Raw genomic sequence first — 18978 nt, forward strand, 5'->3', positions numbered from 1 at the left:
GGGTACTGGGTGAGTATTTTCTCCCATTCTGTGCGTGGCCTTTGTGTCATTGTCACTATTTTTTTTTTTTTGAGGAGTAGAAGTTTCTTAGTTTAATGCAGTCCCATTTGTTTATTTTTGCTTACACTTGTTTGGGCAGTGGTGTTTCCTCCTTGATGATGCCTTTAGTTTCAATGTTATGGAGTGTTTTACCTATGTTTTCTTCTATATACCTTATTCCAGGTCTGATATCAAGGTATTTAATCTATTTAGATTAGATTTATACAAAGAAAACTACAAAACACTGCTTCAAGAGGACACAGGAAATGAAAACACATATCCTGTTCATTGATTAGGAGGATTAACATAATTAAAATGGCAATACTTCCCAAAGTATTGTACAGATTTAATGCAATTCCTCTAAGGATACTCACAACATTTTTTTTTTTGGTTTTTGGGTCACATCTAGCAGCACTCAGGGGTTACTCTTGGTTCTATGCTCAGAAATCACTCCTGGCAGGCTTGGGGGACCATATGGGATTCCTGGATTCGAACCATTGTCCTGCATGCAAAGTAAATGCCCTACCTCTATGCTATATCTCCGACCCCTACTCATAACATTTTTTAAAGAAGTGGACCAAACACTCCTGAAATTCATTTGAAACAATAAACACCCAAGAAAATCTAAGGCAACCCTTAGGGTAAAAAAAGGGAGGCATAATTCTCCCCAAATTTAAATTGTACCACAAAGCTATAGTCATTAAAACAGCTTGGTATTGGAATAAAGTCAAACCCTCAGATCAATGGAATAGACTTGAGTATTCAGAAAATGTCCCACAGGCATGCAATCAAGTAATCTTTTTTTTTTTTTTTTTTTTTTGGTTTTTCGGTCACCCAGTTTGATGCTCAGGGGTTACTCCTGGCTAAGCGCTCAGAAATTGCCCCTGGCTTGGGGGGACCATATGGGACGCCAGGGGATCGAACCGCTATCCTTCCTTGGCTAGCACTTGCAAGGCAGACACCTTACCTCTAGCGCCACCTCGCCGGCCCCCGCAATCAAGTAATCTTTAATAAAAGGGCAAGAAATGCAAAATGGAGTAAGGAAAGCCTCTTCAACAAGTGGTGTTGGGAAAACTGGTCAGCCACATGCAAAAAAGGCAAACACGAACCTCCATCTATCACCCTATATTCTTATTTTAGCTTTGACATGTCTGGCTTTGTTGGCTAAATAACCGAAACTTACTCCGAGGGTTGCTAGAGTACTACCTGGAAGCTCTCCCCACAAAGAGAGTGAATAAAATGGCAGATTTGAACAACCATCCTCTGTATTTATATTTTGTTTAAAATCTTCCATCCTCAAACCCATATTGCTGTTACTAATGTAAGTTGCTTACATGTCCAAAGGAAATATATGATTTCCTTTCTTGTTTTCCACAGCATAAGCATTGCTGACAGTGTACTGTATCAGTGGGAGTTGCACAATCTAGGACCTCTTCAGGAATCTATATTTTTTATGTCAATTGTCAACAATATCCCTCAACCCCTAGCCTTTGGGGGGATTATTTTAGCTTAACTTCTGGCTTCTGCAAAATCATACCTTCCAGCATAGTCATGAATAAATGAGAGTTGAACTCTGAAGACATTCATTCCAAAAGGAGACAGTTATGAATGAGACCGACTTACGTTTTTATTTCTGAAACTACAGAGCAAGTATCTCCCTCCCTACCCACCCATCCTTAAGTGTTGATCTTAAATACGTTAAATGTAGACTCAGAAGTTAATATCCATTAAAATGGTCTTTTTAGGAAACTGGAGCTGTAAATCAAATCTTTGTTTCCCATAATTCATAGTAATAGCCTTAGTTATATGATACAGAATAAAATTTACCTACCCTTCATAGGCTTCTCTGTAGTCAGTTGTGGTCAAAAGGCAACGTTTAATGGACTTTTATAACAGTTATCAGTTCAATAGCCAAATAATGTCATAAAAGACTTGTATCTTGTTTTAAATCTTATTTTTTTTACCATATTAGTTATCTAATCATCTTAAACATTAGAATGAAATGCTATGCATGGAAAAATATTAGGATAAGTGATATTGGGGTTTGGAACCTGCATTGAATTATTTATTGCTAACTGATTATTTCTAAGCTCTGAATTGGATCAAAGTAAATTTATAGTTTAAGTAAAGTTATCTGAATTTCCATTGATTGGAATTCAACCCAAAATGCAAATAGTGTATGTAGCACAGAGCTTTAAATATTGTAGACTGTCTTTTAAAATAATTTTGAAGATTGAATTAAAATTTTTTAAGATTTAATAAAAATTATTAAAAATGTTTCAGTAATTATAAAAAATTTAGGCAAAATTTTACAGTGAATGCGAATTAAAAAATTGAAAGAGAAAAAGGAAAATTATCTTATAAGAGTACCAGAATAATCCCTTAATTATTTTATTGCAAAAAATGTTGTTTTCATTAAATTACATTAGATAGGACTATAAAAATATTTCTTCATCTTAGTATCCCATGTTATCTATTTATATATCTGCCATAAACATTATTTGACTCTTAGTTTATACCTTCATAAATATATTTGTATATTTAAGAAAATGAGGGGCCAGAGAGATAACATGGAGAAAAGGCGTTTGCCTTTCATGCAGAAGGATGGTGGTTGGAATCCCGGCATATCAAATGGTCCCCTGTGCCTGCCAGAGGCAATTTCTGAGCATAGAGCCATAGGAGTAATCCCTGAGCAATGCTGGGTGTGTCCCAAAAACCAAAAAAAAAAAAAAAAAAAAAAAAAAGAGATGCTTATATAATCCTCTAAATTACTGCCATTTAAATAACTAAATGGCTAAAATATAAATATTAATACTCTCATAAATGATAGTACCTCCTAGAAAATAAGAATGAATCATATATTTGAAAGCTGATATTTCTTCATATTTGGTCAAGATAAGAAGATGTAAATGAATGATAAACTAGAACTCAAATTAAACTTTTCATCTGTACACTGAAGAAAAATGATTCAAAATAAACTACCCACTTTTAACAAATATAAGTCATGCATTTATCATACATAGGTTGATAATTAAGCTTCATGCAGTGAAACAGTATTATGTAAACACTAGCAGTAACTGAAACTAACCATGAAATCAATGTCAAAAGTACTCTGGGAAAGACACTGAATATTGTTAAGTTCTTTGTTGTGTTTCTGGATGTCTATTAGGAACTATTGGAAGGCTGCAGCATCCATGAAAATACTCTCTACTTAAAGGATGTGGCAATGTGGGGTGAAAATCTAGCTCTTAGATAGAGGTCATGAGGGGCCGGGCGGTGGCGCTGGAGGTAAGGTGCCTGCCTTACCTGCGCTAGCCTAGGAGACGGACTGCGGTTCGATCCCCCGGCGTCCCATATGGTCCCCCAAGCCAGGAGCGACTTCTGAGCGCATAGCCAGGAGTAACCCCTGAGCGTTACCGGGTGTGGCCCAAAAAACAAAAAACAAAAAACAAAAAACAAAACAAAAAAAAAAAGATAGAGGTCATGAGAAAAACTTCCTAAGGAAAAGGCACTGCCCATAGAAAATGTTAGTCTTTTGAGCCACAGAAATCTCTGAGTGCCAAATCATATGGAAAAAAAAAATCAATGTTTATTTCCTAAAGCAACTTTAAGAGGGTAATCTCTTATTATTAACAGGTCTGCCGAGTCCATTGGCAACAGTGAATTGCAGGTTAGATGGAGAAGTGGCAGAATAGAGACAGCACGAGTTGTTTCCTTTGATCCAGAAAAAATAGAATCAGGCACACTTAGATCACAAAGTTTCTCTCATGGTCATTTCTAATAAATTTGATTTCTGATTTCATCTATACTAAAGTGATAAAATAAATAAAAGATAAGAGTATATATAAAAAAGATGGAGGTTACCTTTACCTTTGGTAATAAACAGACTGAGGCATAACTTTTGAGGTATTAAACTTACGAGGAAAATATAGATATCCCCATTAAGTTTTTTTTAAATATTCTTGGAAGGGGGGGTGAGCTCCAGGGCACATTTTCATCCTACACTGTGGACTTGTTGGGTTTGAGTGATGGCTTATAGCAGTTAAGGGATCAGGTAGTGTCCTTGAGCTGAGGGACCTTCTGGAGCTGAATCCTGTAGCATCCAACATTCCACACTTGAGGAGGGAGTTGGAGAAGAAGGGCCATATAGAATGAATCAGGAAAAATGGTGGTTGCAGCTTCTTGCCAGGGTATGAGATATGAACTGAGAGGTTGTCCTTTCACTCTGGGAGCTGGGTGGTGGTTTTTGGGGGCAGGAGGTTGGTCTATGTACCTACTGTGTTAAGAACTGAGGGTAAAGGAAGTTAAATAAGCAAGAATAATAGATCAGGGTTGGGAGAACAAGAGGATAGAAGGAAGGAGATCTGGGGGGGATATAAAAGAGGGGCTATATGCAATGTAGGCATGGATTGTTTACAATATTGATTGGCTAGACATAGGGGAGTCCACTGTATACAAACTCACCCTGACTTATACACAAACATTAGAGATCTATTCATAAGTTTTTGTTGGAGGCCTGACCCTCATAGGATAGGTCTGAGCACTTAAGAAATAATTAAGAAAAGATACATAACTATCTAAAATATAGGAGAGAGAGAAGAAAAAAATAATAAAGAAAAGAGAAAAAGAGAAGAGGCAAAATAAATAAATAAATAAATAAATAAATGAAGAAAAGGTTAAGTTTAAAAAAATAGGACCTGAGCCTCGGGGTGGAAAAATGTTCCAATTTCTAGTTGCTTAGGCACTCTGTCACTTTATGACACTCTGTGAACTTTGCAAAATGAAGCTTTCAGGGTTAGATTGTCTGGAGCATTTTAGGATGAGCATAATTTTCCCATCAAGTGCCATGGCATACATAAAATTTTAGAGGAGCTTAGCCCACCAGATGTGTTCTCCGATTTTCCTGGTGGGGAGAACTGAAATAACCCCCATGGGGTTCCTCAAAAGACCCGCTGTGGAGGCCTTTGCCCCCTGCGTGGATGGTTGAGGAATTTCCGAAGAGATGCTTGGCATTACATTTTCGGTTATTATTTGTCTATCTCTCCTTTGTAAAATTTTAGGCAAAATAGGGCCTCTATTAAATTCCTTTTTCCAGAGAAATTTCCGCACCAAATAAGAAAGGCTTGGTCTCTTTCTGTCAGCCTATTTACTTCTAAAGGCCAAGTCAAAACATAGCATCTTCAAGACAATGTCTTCTTTCCTTGTCTTTGAGCACCACAGTAGGGTGACTTTGCTTCAGGGACTTTCCCTGTCACTTTGAATACCTGCTAACAAACAGGTTTGACCGGTGTAGAATTAGGCTATTTACTAGGTATAATTCTGTACCTCTTTCATAAGTTTTATCTCTTTCTATTACCAGACCATAAGAAGTTGGCCTTAGCCTCTCATTAGAAAACTATTCCCTCAGGTTAAAGATATTTGTTATTAGGAAGGAAACCAGGATTCCTGCTATCCCTTAATTTACATCAGTAATGACACCTAGGTCCAGGAACTACTTTGATATGTAAGAAATTAGCCTTCCTTTTATCTTCTGGCTCCTAACTGAAACCTATTCTATTCTAAGATTACAAGCCATCTAAAGCCATGTGCATTTGTTTTAAAATCTAACAATTAACATTGACAATTCCTGTACTTTGAAACAAATGTGGGCATTCCCTTCATGATATGACTGCCTCTTTTACCCTTTATATACTCCCAGCCTGGAGATTAAAATTTTCTCACATCTATTGCAGACATGGGTCCCCATACAGTGTATTTTGTGTGGTCTCATTTCATATTTCATATTCATCTGTTCTTGTGCCCACTTTCCTTTTGTGAAGGAATTTGTGCCCACTAGAGATGCTGAGATGCAAGATGCCTGCAGCAGTCAAGAATATTAAACACTGTGGTAGTGAGCACTATAAGAGGTGTCCACCCTATGTAGTATCATCCGCGATGTCTTGTGCATCGAGGTTCCTTTCCTAAAAGAAACTGACAACATGGGCTTTATGATATAATAGTAATATAGGTTGATTTAAAGATGAAAGAAGAGAAGTAAATAAGAAAGAAAAAAGAAAAAAGGGAAGAAAAAAGAGAAAAAAGAAAGAAAAAAGAAAAAGGGATAATAGTAATTTTCAAAAACATTGGTCGATGGGTGGAGCCTGTAATGCAAGTCTGTGGTGCACAATTGTCTGTTTCAGGGGTCTCAATGGTCCTATAAGAAGACATAAGCAAAAGGAAATGGATAAGGTTGAGCACTGAATTACTAAATTAAGGTGTTCATCCTATATTTCCAAGAACCACTGTGGACAAAGAAGTTTAAGAATTATTTTATACCTCATACAATTAAGGTATTTGAGAACATATTTGTAGTAAGTACTGCAGCTGACGTACCTGGCTATCAATCATATTCTGCAAATGTTCTTTGGATAAATACCTTAGAACATTATTATAGACCTTTATAGTAAGAAGTTGAATGAAAACCTGTTTGCTTTAAATGGCTGTATCCATTATTTCCAGTTTTTTTTTTTTTACTGTATAAAAGATAGTAGAGGATTTGTGTTTCTCTTTTACATTAGATTTGAACACTTCTCATTATATATTGGCATCTATAGTGTTCAGAAGTTTCTACCCCGTAAACCACTGTTTCATCATGGAGTATTATATATATATATATACATATATATATGTATATATGTATATATACACATATATATGTATATGTAAACTGTAAACCACTGTTTCTCCATGGAGTATTATATATATGTATATGTCCATATATATATGTATAATACATATTCATGGTACATATTCTAAGTATCTCAAATAAGTGCTATCATTTTGTATTTATCCTTATTCTGGCTTACTTTATTTAACATCATGTTTTCTAGTTCATCATGTTGTTCCAAATTGCATGATTGCATCATTTCTAACTGCTATGTAGTATTCAATGTGTATAAGTACCACATCATCAGGATTCATTTATCTGTTGTTGGACATCAAGGTTGATTCCAAGTCTTGGCTATTGATCTGAGTGCTGCAATAAATAGTGGTGTGCACACATAATTTTGGATGTCTTTCTATCTTGGAGATAGATACCCAGAAGTATTATTTCTGGGTCATATGGCAATCCTATTCTGAGTTTACTGAGAACCATCCACAGTTTTCTATAGGGGTTGGACCAATGGCCCAAGGTCTTTTTATGGTGCCAGAGATCCTGGTATTTGCACAGGTCATAGGACGAAGTCTAGAATAGAGTCTTTCTTTATGGATCCATCACAGTTGTTGTAGTCATTCTTCTGTAATTAGTGATCTTGATTTAAGCATACAAAAAGATTTTTTATACAGAAAAGTGTTTTATACTTCTTGGTTAAATATCTAGAGTAGAGTACTGTGATAGTTGTGTATGTAATTAATATTTAGTAAAACTATGTTCAAAATATACCATTCTGTAATTCCTAAAAATCACATTCTAGTGTGTAAATATTATGTATTTTGTTGTTAAAATGATAATAAATTAAAAGTTTAAGTTATATTGATTTATTATTATAACTTTATATTACCACACTTAGGGTATTTTGTAATTTTATGTAAAATAACATTCACAATTTTTTTTTATATTTTTCCATTAATATTTGTAAAATGTATTAACTTTCTTGGTTTTACTTGCAATGTTTATGATATTTGAATGATAGTAATGCTCTAAGGCTGACCTTTTGAGTTGGATAATATTGCCTTACCTTTGGCTTTGTGGAAGAATATTTATAGAATATGTATTATTTGTTTTTCATCACAGAAATTTTTAGCCTAAAAGTTTTTTTATTTAAAAATAGGCCTGCCAAGTAGTGTTGACAAACAATAGTTTGATAGTAAAGGTTAGTTTTTTTCTTCAGCCCTATAAAATTATTGATCTGAAATGACCATTTCTCTCTTCAAATATAGGTCTTTAGTCCTATATATTTGCTCTAAATTATGTTGCAATATCTCAAATTTTGGATTTGTTTATATTTTAATGACCTTACTTTCTATTTTGACCCTCTATCTTGTAGATTATTAAAATTTGTTTAAATTAAAAAATTTAGATCTTTACCAGAAATATTTTATAGTTATTTATATATTTATTTATATATTATATATTTATTTATATATATTTTATATATAAATACTAAATATATTAATATTAAATATATATTTATTTATATATTATTTATATGTCTCATTGTGCTCTGAAGTACACTTTGCATTAAATTATTTTAAATTTTATTAAATTAATTAATTAAATTTTATTAAATTGATCACCTGAATTAATTTAGGTAAATGTTTCCTTGGAAATTTAAAGGAAACTATTTAATCATTGAATGTTTAGTTTTGGGAATATTGACCTTTGTAGATAATGACTAAATCTGTATTATCAGCTCTACAGTTTACAATTTGTCTAATTATTGGGGAGATAATGTTGACATTTCTCTCAAAGTTAGAAAGAAAATGTTGAAATGTCTTACTGTAAATTTTTCTTTCAGCACTACCAAATTTTACTTTTACAGTTTGAATACATAAATATCAATAACTATTATATTCCTTAATGAAATACTTCATTATAAATTAAAATTATTTTATCATATATTTTATTATATTTTTGTATTTGTATAATATATTTTGTGTTTTTTTCTTAGTTAAGATTAGGTGCTGCCTTTTTCTACCTTTTTAAAATTTATTTTTGTAGTCATCTGAAGTATTCTTGGATAATAGGATAGGCTTGGGTATTGCTTTTTATAATGTTAATGTTTTTTGTTTGTTTTGGGGCCATACCCAGAACACTCAGGATTTATTCCTGGCTCTGCACTCAGAAATTACTCCTGGTTTTTATAATTTTATAAACTTTTTAATTGAAGGAAACTGAGGGGTCAGGACATAATGTGTTTAGAAACATGCTTAGCGTGTAAGTTTCAGAGCTCAATCCTTGTCATCATATATACACAAAACAATGATTTTATGGAATACATTTAGTGTTTTCATTGGTATGGCTAGATTTAGACCTATTTTTCTGCTCTTTTTTCTACCTTCTTCATATTGTTTCTTTGAAGGTATCTTATTTAATTATGTTTGAACCAATGTAATTTTTTTAGTTCTATTTTATGTACTTAATGGGACTATTAAACTTTATTTTTACTTTAGGATGTACAAGATGCATTTTACAAGTATAACTTTAAATGATCTTTTATCATTTCCCATAGACTATGTTCTGATTACTTTTATTTATTCACTTCCAACATTTCTTTTTATAAAACATTTATATTACATTAATATTTTTATTTTTATTCATCATAGTTTACTGTAGTATTCTTTAATATCTCTTCCAGTACATGTATTCAGCTAAAACAAATAAAATAGAAAGGTATAACAAATACAATTGAAGTCATAATATGAATTTTCTATTGATAGAAAAATGAATCCTATGGACTGGAGAGACTACTCAAAGGAATGGATCTTATATCTGTATATGATAAGTCTAGAATTTTGTATCTGGTACAATACATGAGTATAGCCTTGTTGACTTTCTAATACTACTGGGTCTGATCCTGCTTACCTTTGAATACTTTTGGGTAGCCAAGAGCCCAAACAGCACTGAATTTTGACCCTGAGTACCTGTCAAGCCAGCATAGCACAACCAACTATCACCAGAATGGACGCAAGGTTGTTTGAACACTCCTTTGGAACACCCTCCCTCCCCTACAATAAAAATGCCTGATAGAAAAATTTTCTCAGGCCAGAAAGATAACACAAATAAATTACTAAAATACATAATTAGTATGTGGGAAGCCTGAGTTTCATGCTGAGCACCACATATTCTCTTGAGCATACCCAGAGGCAATATATCCAAGCATAAAACCAAGAATAGCACTGGCAACATAGCATGCCTCAGACATCTCCTTCAATTTTTCCTCCTGAAAAATATTATATTATTCCAGAGAAACAAAACTGTTTATATCACATATTGATGAACTTAAATTCTTATAGATAAGTCTTAAACTACTGGTTAAAAATGCACTATATGATGTATATAAGAATACATATCATATATACCAAATCCAGAAATCTGAAAAATGAAATAAATATTCATCTCCTTAATGAACTTAAAAATACTTTTTGTAATTAGTGCGGTCATGTAAATTACCTAAATTTAATTTGGCAGATGTTTTCCAGAAAAATATCTAAAGCATGGGAACACTAAATTTGTTATAAGAATTTGAAGTTTCCACTAAACATTCAATAAAGGTAAGTGGCTATATATATACATAAAGGATTATGGGGGCCAGAGAGGTGGCACTAGAGGTAAGGCGTCTCTGCCTTGCAAGTGTTAGCCTAGGACTGCCGGTTTGATCCCCAGCAATTCCCCGGTGTCCCCTATGGTCTCCCCAAGCCAGGAACGATTTCCGAGCTCATAGCAAGGAGTAACCCCTGAGCATCAAAGGGTGTGTCCCAAAACCAAAATAAAAAAAAAAAAGATTATGTAGGAAAGTTTGTTAACAATAATAATAAGATTTCCTAAGTTTTTTGGATGATAATTATACATTTTAAATATTAACAGAATGGGAGAGGTACAGAGAACTAAATTTTGATCTAGAAATTATTAGTAAATATTTGCTGAACTATTCTCCAGATAGAAGCTATCTGAGTGGATGGAAATGGTCAGGAGTTTAGATCCATGGAGTTGGTTAAAAACTGAAACCCAACCTAAATGAATGATGTTAAAAATCAAACTAAATATTATTGTGGGAGTTTTCTGCTATATTTTATTTGTTTCAGGACACCAGTTTACATGTAGGGTTCTCAAAAGTCATGCAGCAAAGTAGTTTGTGTCTATGACAGCGTTGCTGGATTCTTTATGTAAAAAAGTTCACAAACCCGTGCCATGTCTTGCTGCAATCAACATTATCATGCTACTCACTATAAAAAACCCCAAAGGTAAACTAGAGAAGACAGAACCATCACCACCTTCGGGAAGTGGAGCTGTAACCCACCCCATTGATTTAAGCACGGCTTTCTTCCATGTAGAAAAACGAGTTTCACTGTCTTCAGCCTGCATTTCTGGTTCAATCTGTTCGACATTCATATCCATTAACTCCTCAGGTTTCACAGTCCAAACATTCACTCCTTCTGCAGATCCTGCTGCCATGGCAGTTCCCAATGCAGAGGCATCCGACAAATTGGACTTTAATATTGGAATATGGAGAATGTCCGCTTGTAGTTGCATAAGGACTTTACTGTTAGTCATTCCTCCATCTGCTCGCAAATGAGTGAGTGGAACTCCGTAGTCATGGTTCATGGCATCCACGATCTCTCGAGTTTGGAAGCAAATGGCTTCTAATGCAGCAAAAGCAATGTGGCTTTTATTGGTGAACTGAGTGAGACCGCATAGCATCCCTCTTGCACTTGCTTCCCAATAAGGTGCGTATAAACCTGAAAATGCTGGGACAAAGTAGCAGCCATAGGAAGTACCTGCCATTTCAGCAAGACCATCGATTTCTTCTGGGGCCTTTATGATTCCAAGATTGTCTTTTAACCAGCGAACAAGAGCACCGGCTATAGCAACAGATCCTTCCAATGCATAAAATACAGGTTTTTCCTTGCCTAGTTTGTAACCCACGGTTGTCAGAAGGCCGTGCTCAGAAAAGACACACCTTTGACCAGTATTACATAGTAAGAAACAGCCTGTTCCATATGTGTTTTTGGCTTGTCCTTCCTGGAAGCACATTTGTCCTACTAATGCTGCAGACTGGTCTCCCAAACACCCGGATATTGGCAGACCATCCAGGGCACCCCCTTTTATCAGGCCATAGATCTCAGAAGAACTGCATGTGCTTGGTAGAATGTGCATGGGAATATCAAAAAAGTTACAGAGCTCTTTGTCCCAGGCCAAGGTGTGGATGTTGAAGAGCATCGTTCTACTTGCATTTGTTACGTCTGTGCAATGAATGCCACCATTTGTTCCGCCCGTCATATTCCAGATAAGCCACGAATCAATGGTGCCAAAAAATGCTCTTTCTTCTTCCACAGCATTCTGCACTTGTTTAACGTTGTCAATAAGCCAACGAAGTTTCAGCGCACTGAAGTTAGTGCTAAGTGGAAGGCCCGTCTTGGATCTGACAAAGTTGTTATTACCTGGAATTTTCCTACCAAAAGTCTGAACAGTCCCCTGGGTTCTCAGATCAAGCCATAAAATAGCATTATATAGAGGCTCTCCAGAGAACTTGTCCCAGACTACAGTGGTTTCCCTCTGATTGCTGATACCAATAGCTTTTATATTGGCTACAGATTGGTCAAGTTTCTGGCACGTTTTCTCTATACATTCATAGACAGACTGAAGAATTCCCTTCGGATCTTGTTCCACCCATCCTTCTTGCGGGTACTCTTGTGATAATTCCACTCTATGGAAACTCACCAGTTCTGCTGTTTTTGCACAGAAAACCAGAAAACGGGTAGAATTGGTCCCCTGAACCACTGCGCCTACTAACGGCCCCTCAGCCGTGCTTGTCGGGGCCGCCATGAAACCAGTCGGTAGTGTCAACTGCTGTGGTTCTGTTGCCCTGGTGATGGTGATGGAAGCAGAAGAGGGGAGCCACGAGCACATCCGGGGTACCCTGGCTCACAGTGGGTGTTATGGGGGCTTCGGGAAGAAGCAACTGTCTTCACTGAGGTTGCTGTCTAGCTGAACCCAGAGGTTTCAGAGTGAGATGACCTTTGCTCATTAAACTCTGTTGCATTCTCTCTCACCTCCTTTTCCTGTTAAGATCATCCCTGTATAAATTATTCTACTATATAAATTATTATATTTTTACACATATTTAATATAAATAAATATAAAGATGAATATATTTGCTTTGTGGATACACCCAGTTGTGCTCAGATCACATTCCTGGCTCTGTGCTTGGGATTTACTGCTTTCCATGCTCAGGGACTATTGGCCTATTGGCCTATTGGCCTATTGGCTGTGCAAGGGTTCTAATCTAGGGTCAGCGAATATACAAGGCTGTCCTCTCTCTCTCTCTCTTTCTCTCTCTCTCTCTCTCTCTCTCTCTCTCTCTCTCTCTCTCTCTCTCTCTCTCTCTCTCTCTACTCTCTCTCTCTCTTTCCGCTCTCTCTAATATAAGCTTAAACAAAAGTTAGCAGCCTGTTTCTTGCCAGTAATCATTAAATGCCCCAGAGACTTTCATCATTATCCGGGTCATGTGTTTCTTGGGAACTTGATTTTACTTGGTTGGGTACTGAATAGTTTATATTCCTGAAATTTAAATTTTTAGGTTGCAGTTTAGATTTTTTTTTTTGGCAGGTTAGAAATTGATTAAACTGGGCCCAAATGTATGCAAAGCAAGAATCTAAACCCTTTTACTATTTCTCTGGTCCAACTTTATACAATAAAATTGTTGAAATGATTATCTCAGTATACAGTTTAACTCTGATTTAGTAATTTGGCACGTATTTTGGGAGGGGTGTTTCAGAATGTGTACTGTATTGTAGGTAGTAATATCATGGACAGAAAGCTTCTTCCTGGTCTTATTACATCATCCCCAGGTAAAACATTTCAACTAATACACTTATCTATACTAAGATGATTTTTTATTTACCTTATGTTTTAGGCCATTAACTTATTATTTTTCCCTCACAGGCAGAGGCAATTATAAATTAGTGAGGATAACAATCTTGGCTGTTTTATTTAATCTTGTCTCTTTAGCACTTTGAATATTATCTTGTCCAAAGTAGAAACTCAAAGAATCTTTGTTGAATGAGTTAATGATCACTGCTTATGTGCTCCTCACTTTATTAAGTATTATTATAAATGAATAATTTTAATTTTTATTGCTTGATTGGTGACTCATCTTACATTAAAATAAGGTTTATTGATTAATAAATAATAAATAATACATGAACATATAAAAATGTATAGTAAAATATTATAGAATGTATGAAATATGATGGTATAAGTGATGAAGTTTTTTTGATATCTTTGCAGATTTTTATGACCATATAATGGGAAAGTGAGATGCAAATAGAAGGTGGATTCAGCTGCAAAACAGAAATGTTTCAAACAGGATCCTTTTGGAAGAACTGAAATCAATAATTGATCTGCTAAGTTCAGATCAATTTGACAGATTCTATGATTAGAAAATCTGGTTATAATTGTTTGTATCAAGAAAACTATTCATTGTAAATTATTTGCTTTAAGGTATGTGCATATTTACCATAAGATTTTCTGTGTTTTTAGTAAACCTTATAAATCTTAGAAAGCTGCATGTTTAACTCCTGGATTTTAAGAAAAACATCAGTCATTTAAGAATGCGACCATTCATTTTAATCTCTAAAGGTTATAATAGGTATTGAAAGTTTTTGAAATTTCACCAGATTTGTACTGATTTTTATCTTGAATTTAGGGTTTTAGACCCAGATTCAAAGCATTCAATTATACAATTTGTGGCTAGGAAATGAAACTTTTTTCCTATTGTGTCATAACTAATGTATCATCACAGTTGGTAATCTTCAAAACACCAACGCATTATTCTACATGCTGTTCCCAAATGTGCTGGACCAGCTGTTATGAGCCATGGTATCCAATCGCCTGGAAGACCTCTTCTTGGACCACAAATCAACTAACGTACTATCCTCTTTGTTCTAATAAAGAATGGAAAAACTAAAGCAAGCTACCATGGTTTACTACTTATGTTTTCTGTGTTAAGCATGGGTTGTGGAAGTCACTGTATCTGCATTAGGAGGCCCTGGCATTCTAGGTAGTATTCATGACAGAGAAGTCAATGAGTTTAATATTCACAACTATGCAAGTAATTTTATGAATGTTTGAATCTTAAAAAATTTTATTGTCTGTATGTTCTTTGTCATTTTTCCCCTGAAAATTGTCCTGACACTGATCTCAATGTTAATGTATTCCTGCTTACATTTGACTTTGGAATATGTTATGGCTAATTATCATTACACAGGATAAAAGATCAGAGCCCTGAGTGAAATACTTGGGTTTTGGAACAAAGGGAGGCCAATTCAGCATCTTGGCTCTAGTCCCAATAATTGTAATAGAACATCTTGAAACTTGTGGGTTCTTCGCATCTATTTACCCCTCCCTTTACTGTCTCTATATTTGAAAGGGGGTAGAAAAAGGGGGCTAAGGGTTTGAAGGGGCTAAAATTTCCCCTTGAACATGATGTCAATATGTTGGCATGTCTCCTTTTATTAAGATGCCATCCAACTGATAACAAGTCCTGCTGTGTTTTACCAACATAAAAAATTAGACTGGAGACCGAGGAGCGGCAGGTGGCTTTTGGCACCAAGAAATAATCACACTTGATGTGGAAAGTAAAGTAAAAGGAGCCATCTGTTCACTGCAGGAGGACGTGAAAAATCACATTAACATATTGTCACTAACATCATGAAATACACAGTTAATAATAAATTTAGTTATCATGGCAAGTCTCATTGGATACTTACTCTGAAAATGTAGAATGTGGAAGATGCTCTTTCTTGTCCATCCCATATTATTTTCTTAAAGGAAAAACACATAAAATACAATTACTCTTCCCAGAGTGGGAGGAGAGACAGGTAAGAGAGAAAGGGAGAAAGCAATAGAAAAAGAAATGATCTGAACGGGGAAAGCAAAGAGCATCATTTTAAATCATAATTTTGGTTCATTGTTGCTTCTAAAAATAAGAGACTCATGTATATGAAAACATGGAATGAATGACATTTGTTTTTTTCTACATACTATTCACCATTTCATATCCTATTTCTTGTATGTAGAAAAAGATAAAGAAGAGAATGATCATTTTCAGTGAATATGGAACATGCAAACATATTTATGAAAGGTTAGAAGGTGATAGAATACTATTACAGAAAGGAATCAAATGTCTATAGTATTTTCTTGAACATATAATGGACATCTGAATATACCTTTAGTCCATAATGTTTTACTGCCATGTATTTTCCTATTGCATTTCATGTGATATGCTTGTACATATTGTATGCGAGAATAAATATGTTAAAGCAAGGAGATGGCAAGGTTTCTTGCACTTTTGTTTTTGTGCATATGTATTTGATCATGGTCAACAAAATATGCTCAATGGTCCAACATTGAAAAATTAGAGATATTATTAATCAGTTTTTATTAGAATCATGTATACATAACTTTTGCTATAATAAGTGGCTCAGAAAAGCTGTAAATTCTGACTTAGACACATTAGTAGTATTAACATCAAGGTCTCATTCTATTTACAAATTGTCATATAATAGAATTTTTGTGCTGACCAGTTGTAAATCTCTTCTGTTTGTTGTTCAATATAGGTCATCATTATATTTAAAAGAAAATAACACTTTATAAATATCTTTAAACTATGTATAATTATTTAAAACTTATTAGATTAAGAACCAGAATTTTAATTCAAGCTCTAACTGTCTTTGTGATCTTTCATTAGTGAAAGAACTTTTTAGGCCATTTTGTTTACCAGAGTATTCAGGTAATCTCTAATGATTAAACTTTTTTCTCTCTAAAGTTTAATCTGTTTTACAAATGTCAAGTAAGAATCTTGGGCTATAACTCAAGTGAAATAGTACATGCTCATATGTGTGCAACTCTGAGTTTAATCCCTGGTACCACATGATTTCTGAACTCTATTAAATGTAACTGTGTTTTCTCCAAATACTAAGTCCAGACACAGTGCTTGAGCACTACTGGACATAAAAATATGTCTAATAAGATATTTCTATATTAAAGTTAATGAATGAAAAATTATGTTCAGCACCTTGATAATAATTATTCATGAAATTTAAATCAACTTGTAAGGTAATTTCTGAACTAGGGTTGCTAACTTTCAGGCCACAATTAGAATTGTGATAGAATTTGGAGAGATTGTTTGACAGATGAAATTTCCTTCTGTTATGTATACGACATTCTGTTACTAATGGTGAGCAGTATCATATCGTCTTGGCTGAGTTGTAGATTCTACCATCTTATTTTAGTCATCACTCATTCTGGTTGGTCTTCAAAGGAGTAGTGATGGCTGGAGCAGAAACTTCTATCTTTATTCTTTTAGGGCTATCTCTAGGGATTGATTCCAATTTTTGTTCTCTGAGATGATATAGACATAAATCTGTCCACAGATAAGCCATCACATGTCTATTTATTTTCTCCCTAGTTTTAGGTTTCATTCTCACTCATTTTCCTAAAGAATTTCTCCTATATCAGTGCTTTACCAAGATAAATTCTGCATAAATTTCTTCTTCAAGTAAGTCTTATCTCACCTTCAGCCTTAAATTACTTACATACTCACCTATTGTTACCTCATACTTCCTCTTTTAGATTGTCCATTGCACTTGAATTTATTGTTCAGTTATGATATCTTTGTCAGACTATACGTCTTATGATAGGAACTTTCATCCCTATTTACCAGTAGTTGTAATTATACAAGGCATATAGAACCATATATTATTTTGTTGGTTGTTAGTTGATTACTCTGTTCAGTTTCACCAAATTATAGGGAAAAAAAGTGTTTTCAGTATTGCCAATATTTTATAATTATCTTTAATGTCTCAAGTAATCTTTGAAGACTGTACTAGATATTTTAATTCATATTAGAGGCAAGAGAATTTTCAGCACTTTTGGAGTTTCTGGAATAGTTATACTGCTCAAAGGATATCCCAGTATGGTAATGAATATGGCCCATTACTCTTCCAAAGTTTGAGTTAATTTTAGAAACATCCTTACATTATATTACTGAAGAGAAAAGAAAATTCACTAAACTTGTAGAGTTATTCAATAATCTAAATCTATCAAATATTTAATTTATACAAATTCTAAGGTAGACTGATACCTATAATTTCACCAAATTTTATTCTGATTGAGAAAAATACTAATTTCTGAGATAAAATCTTAATATTAATATGTACCTTTGAATTATCTTTTATAATGTCAAAAACAAAATTGGTCAACTGGTTAAGTATGATTTGAAATTATGAAATGACTTTCCAGCATATCTCAGAACTGTGCTAATTCATAGCTAGTCAGGTATATCTCACAGAAATATATCTCTAGAGATATTTGTATATTTAGTTAACTTACTGTGTACTTATTTTACTACATTTTTATCAAGAAATATTTGACATAACTGACCAGAATACTGTATTATCTATTAAAACATAAACACCAGGAACAAAAAAGTTTGTGATAATCATCTGAAAATAAATAATCTAGGAAACCATGCTAATGAATGGGCTCAATTGTACTTTATATGAAGTTGCCAAATGTTTAGATTTAGGTTGGGAATATTTTGCCACAATACATTAAAAAATACCTCAGACCCTTAGAGGCAGTTGTACAAACTGACAGTGATTTTTGAAATTGATGGCCTCCTTTACCCAGTAGATATTTCATCTCTTGCATGCTGGGCTTCTTTGCAGTTGTTGAAAACCAAGGCAGATGGGCACTTCAGTTAGCCTGAGGGGAAAGGAGTAACATACTTCAGCACAGGGTATCATGAGATTTCTTCTTTTTATCATACAGGATAATAGACCCATGGAGACCAGGAATTTAGTGATATCCTAGAGGGTCTTGCAGGTGGTCATGATTGAAGTGTCTGGTGGACTTCCTGCCGACCACCGGTTTCACAAAAAGCATTGAAAGTGTAGCTCTTTCATTTTGACAGATAAGTTTTGACATCAAATAGCATATTAGAAAAAACTCTGATGATTTCACAGTATGGAAAACATTCAAAGGTTGAGGCTGATGAAGAACCTAGTGTTTTTATTTTTTCGCATTCTTATTTTTACTTTAGCTCTTTTATTGTGCTTGTAATCATTAAAATGATCTCTGCCCTCTTAATAGATTCTAGAATACATGATGCCATTTTGCAATCTATAGTTACAGTGCTGTACCTTAGTTTCCTAGAAATCACTCATCTTGAGTAA

The 18978-nt window shown here is 34.3% G+C and overlaps 1 protein-coding gene across 1 annotated transcript; it reads right to left on the reverse strand.

The window, feature by feature from the left end:
* Positions 1 to 10915: 10915 nt before the first annotated feature.
* Positions 10916 to 12565, reverse strand: GK2 (glycerol kinase 2). The gene has a single exon (XM_049790257.1). The coding sequence runs from the start codon at positions 12563 to 12565 to the stop codon at positions 10916 to 10918; it is 1650 nt and encodes a 549-aa protein (XP_049646214.1).
* Positions 12566 to 18978: the final 6413 nt, after the last annotated feature.

Source organism: Suncus etruscus, chromosome 16, assembly GCF_024139225.1.
Source record: "Suncus etruscus isolate mSunEtr1 chromosome 16, mSunEtr1.pri.cur, whole genome shotgun sequence".
Taxonomy (NCBI): Eukaryota; Metazoa; Chordata; class Mammalia; order Eulipotyphla; family Soricidae; genus Suncus; species Suncus etruscus.

Bases quoted from the DNA above. Each gene is read 5' to 3' on its own strand.
- GK2 (XM_049790257.1), bottom strand. From the start codon at position 12,565: ATGGCGGCCCCGACAAGCACGGCTGAGGGGCCGTTAGTAGGCGCAGTG.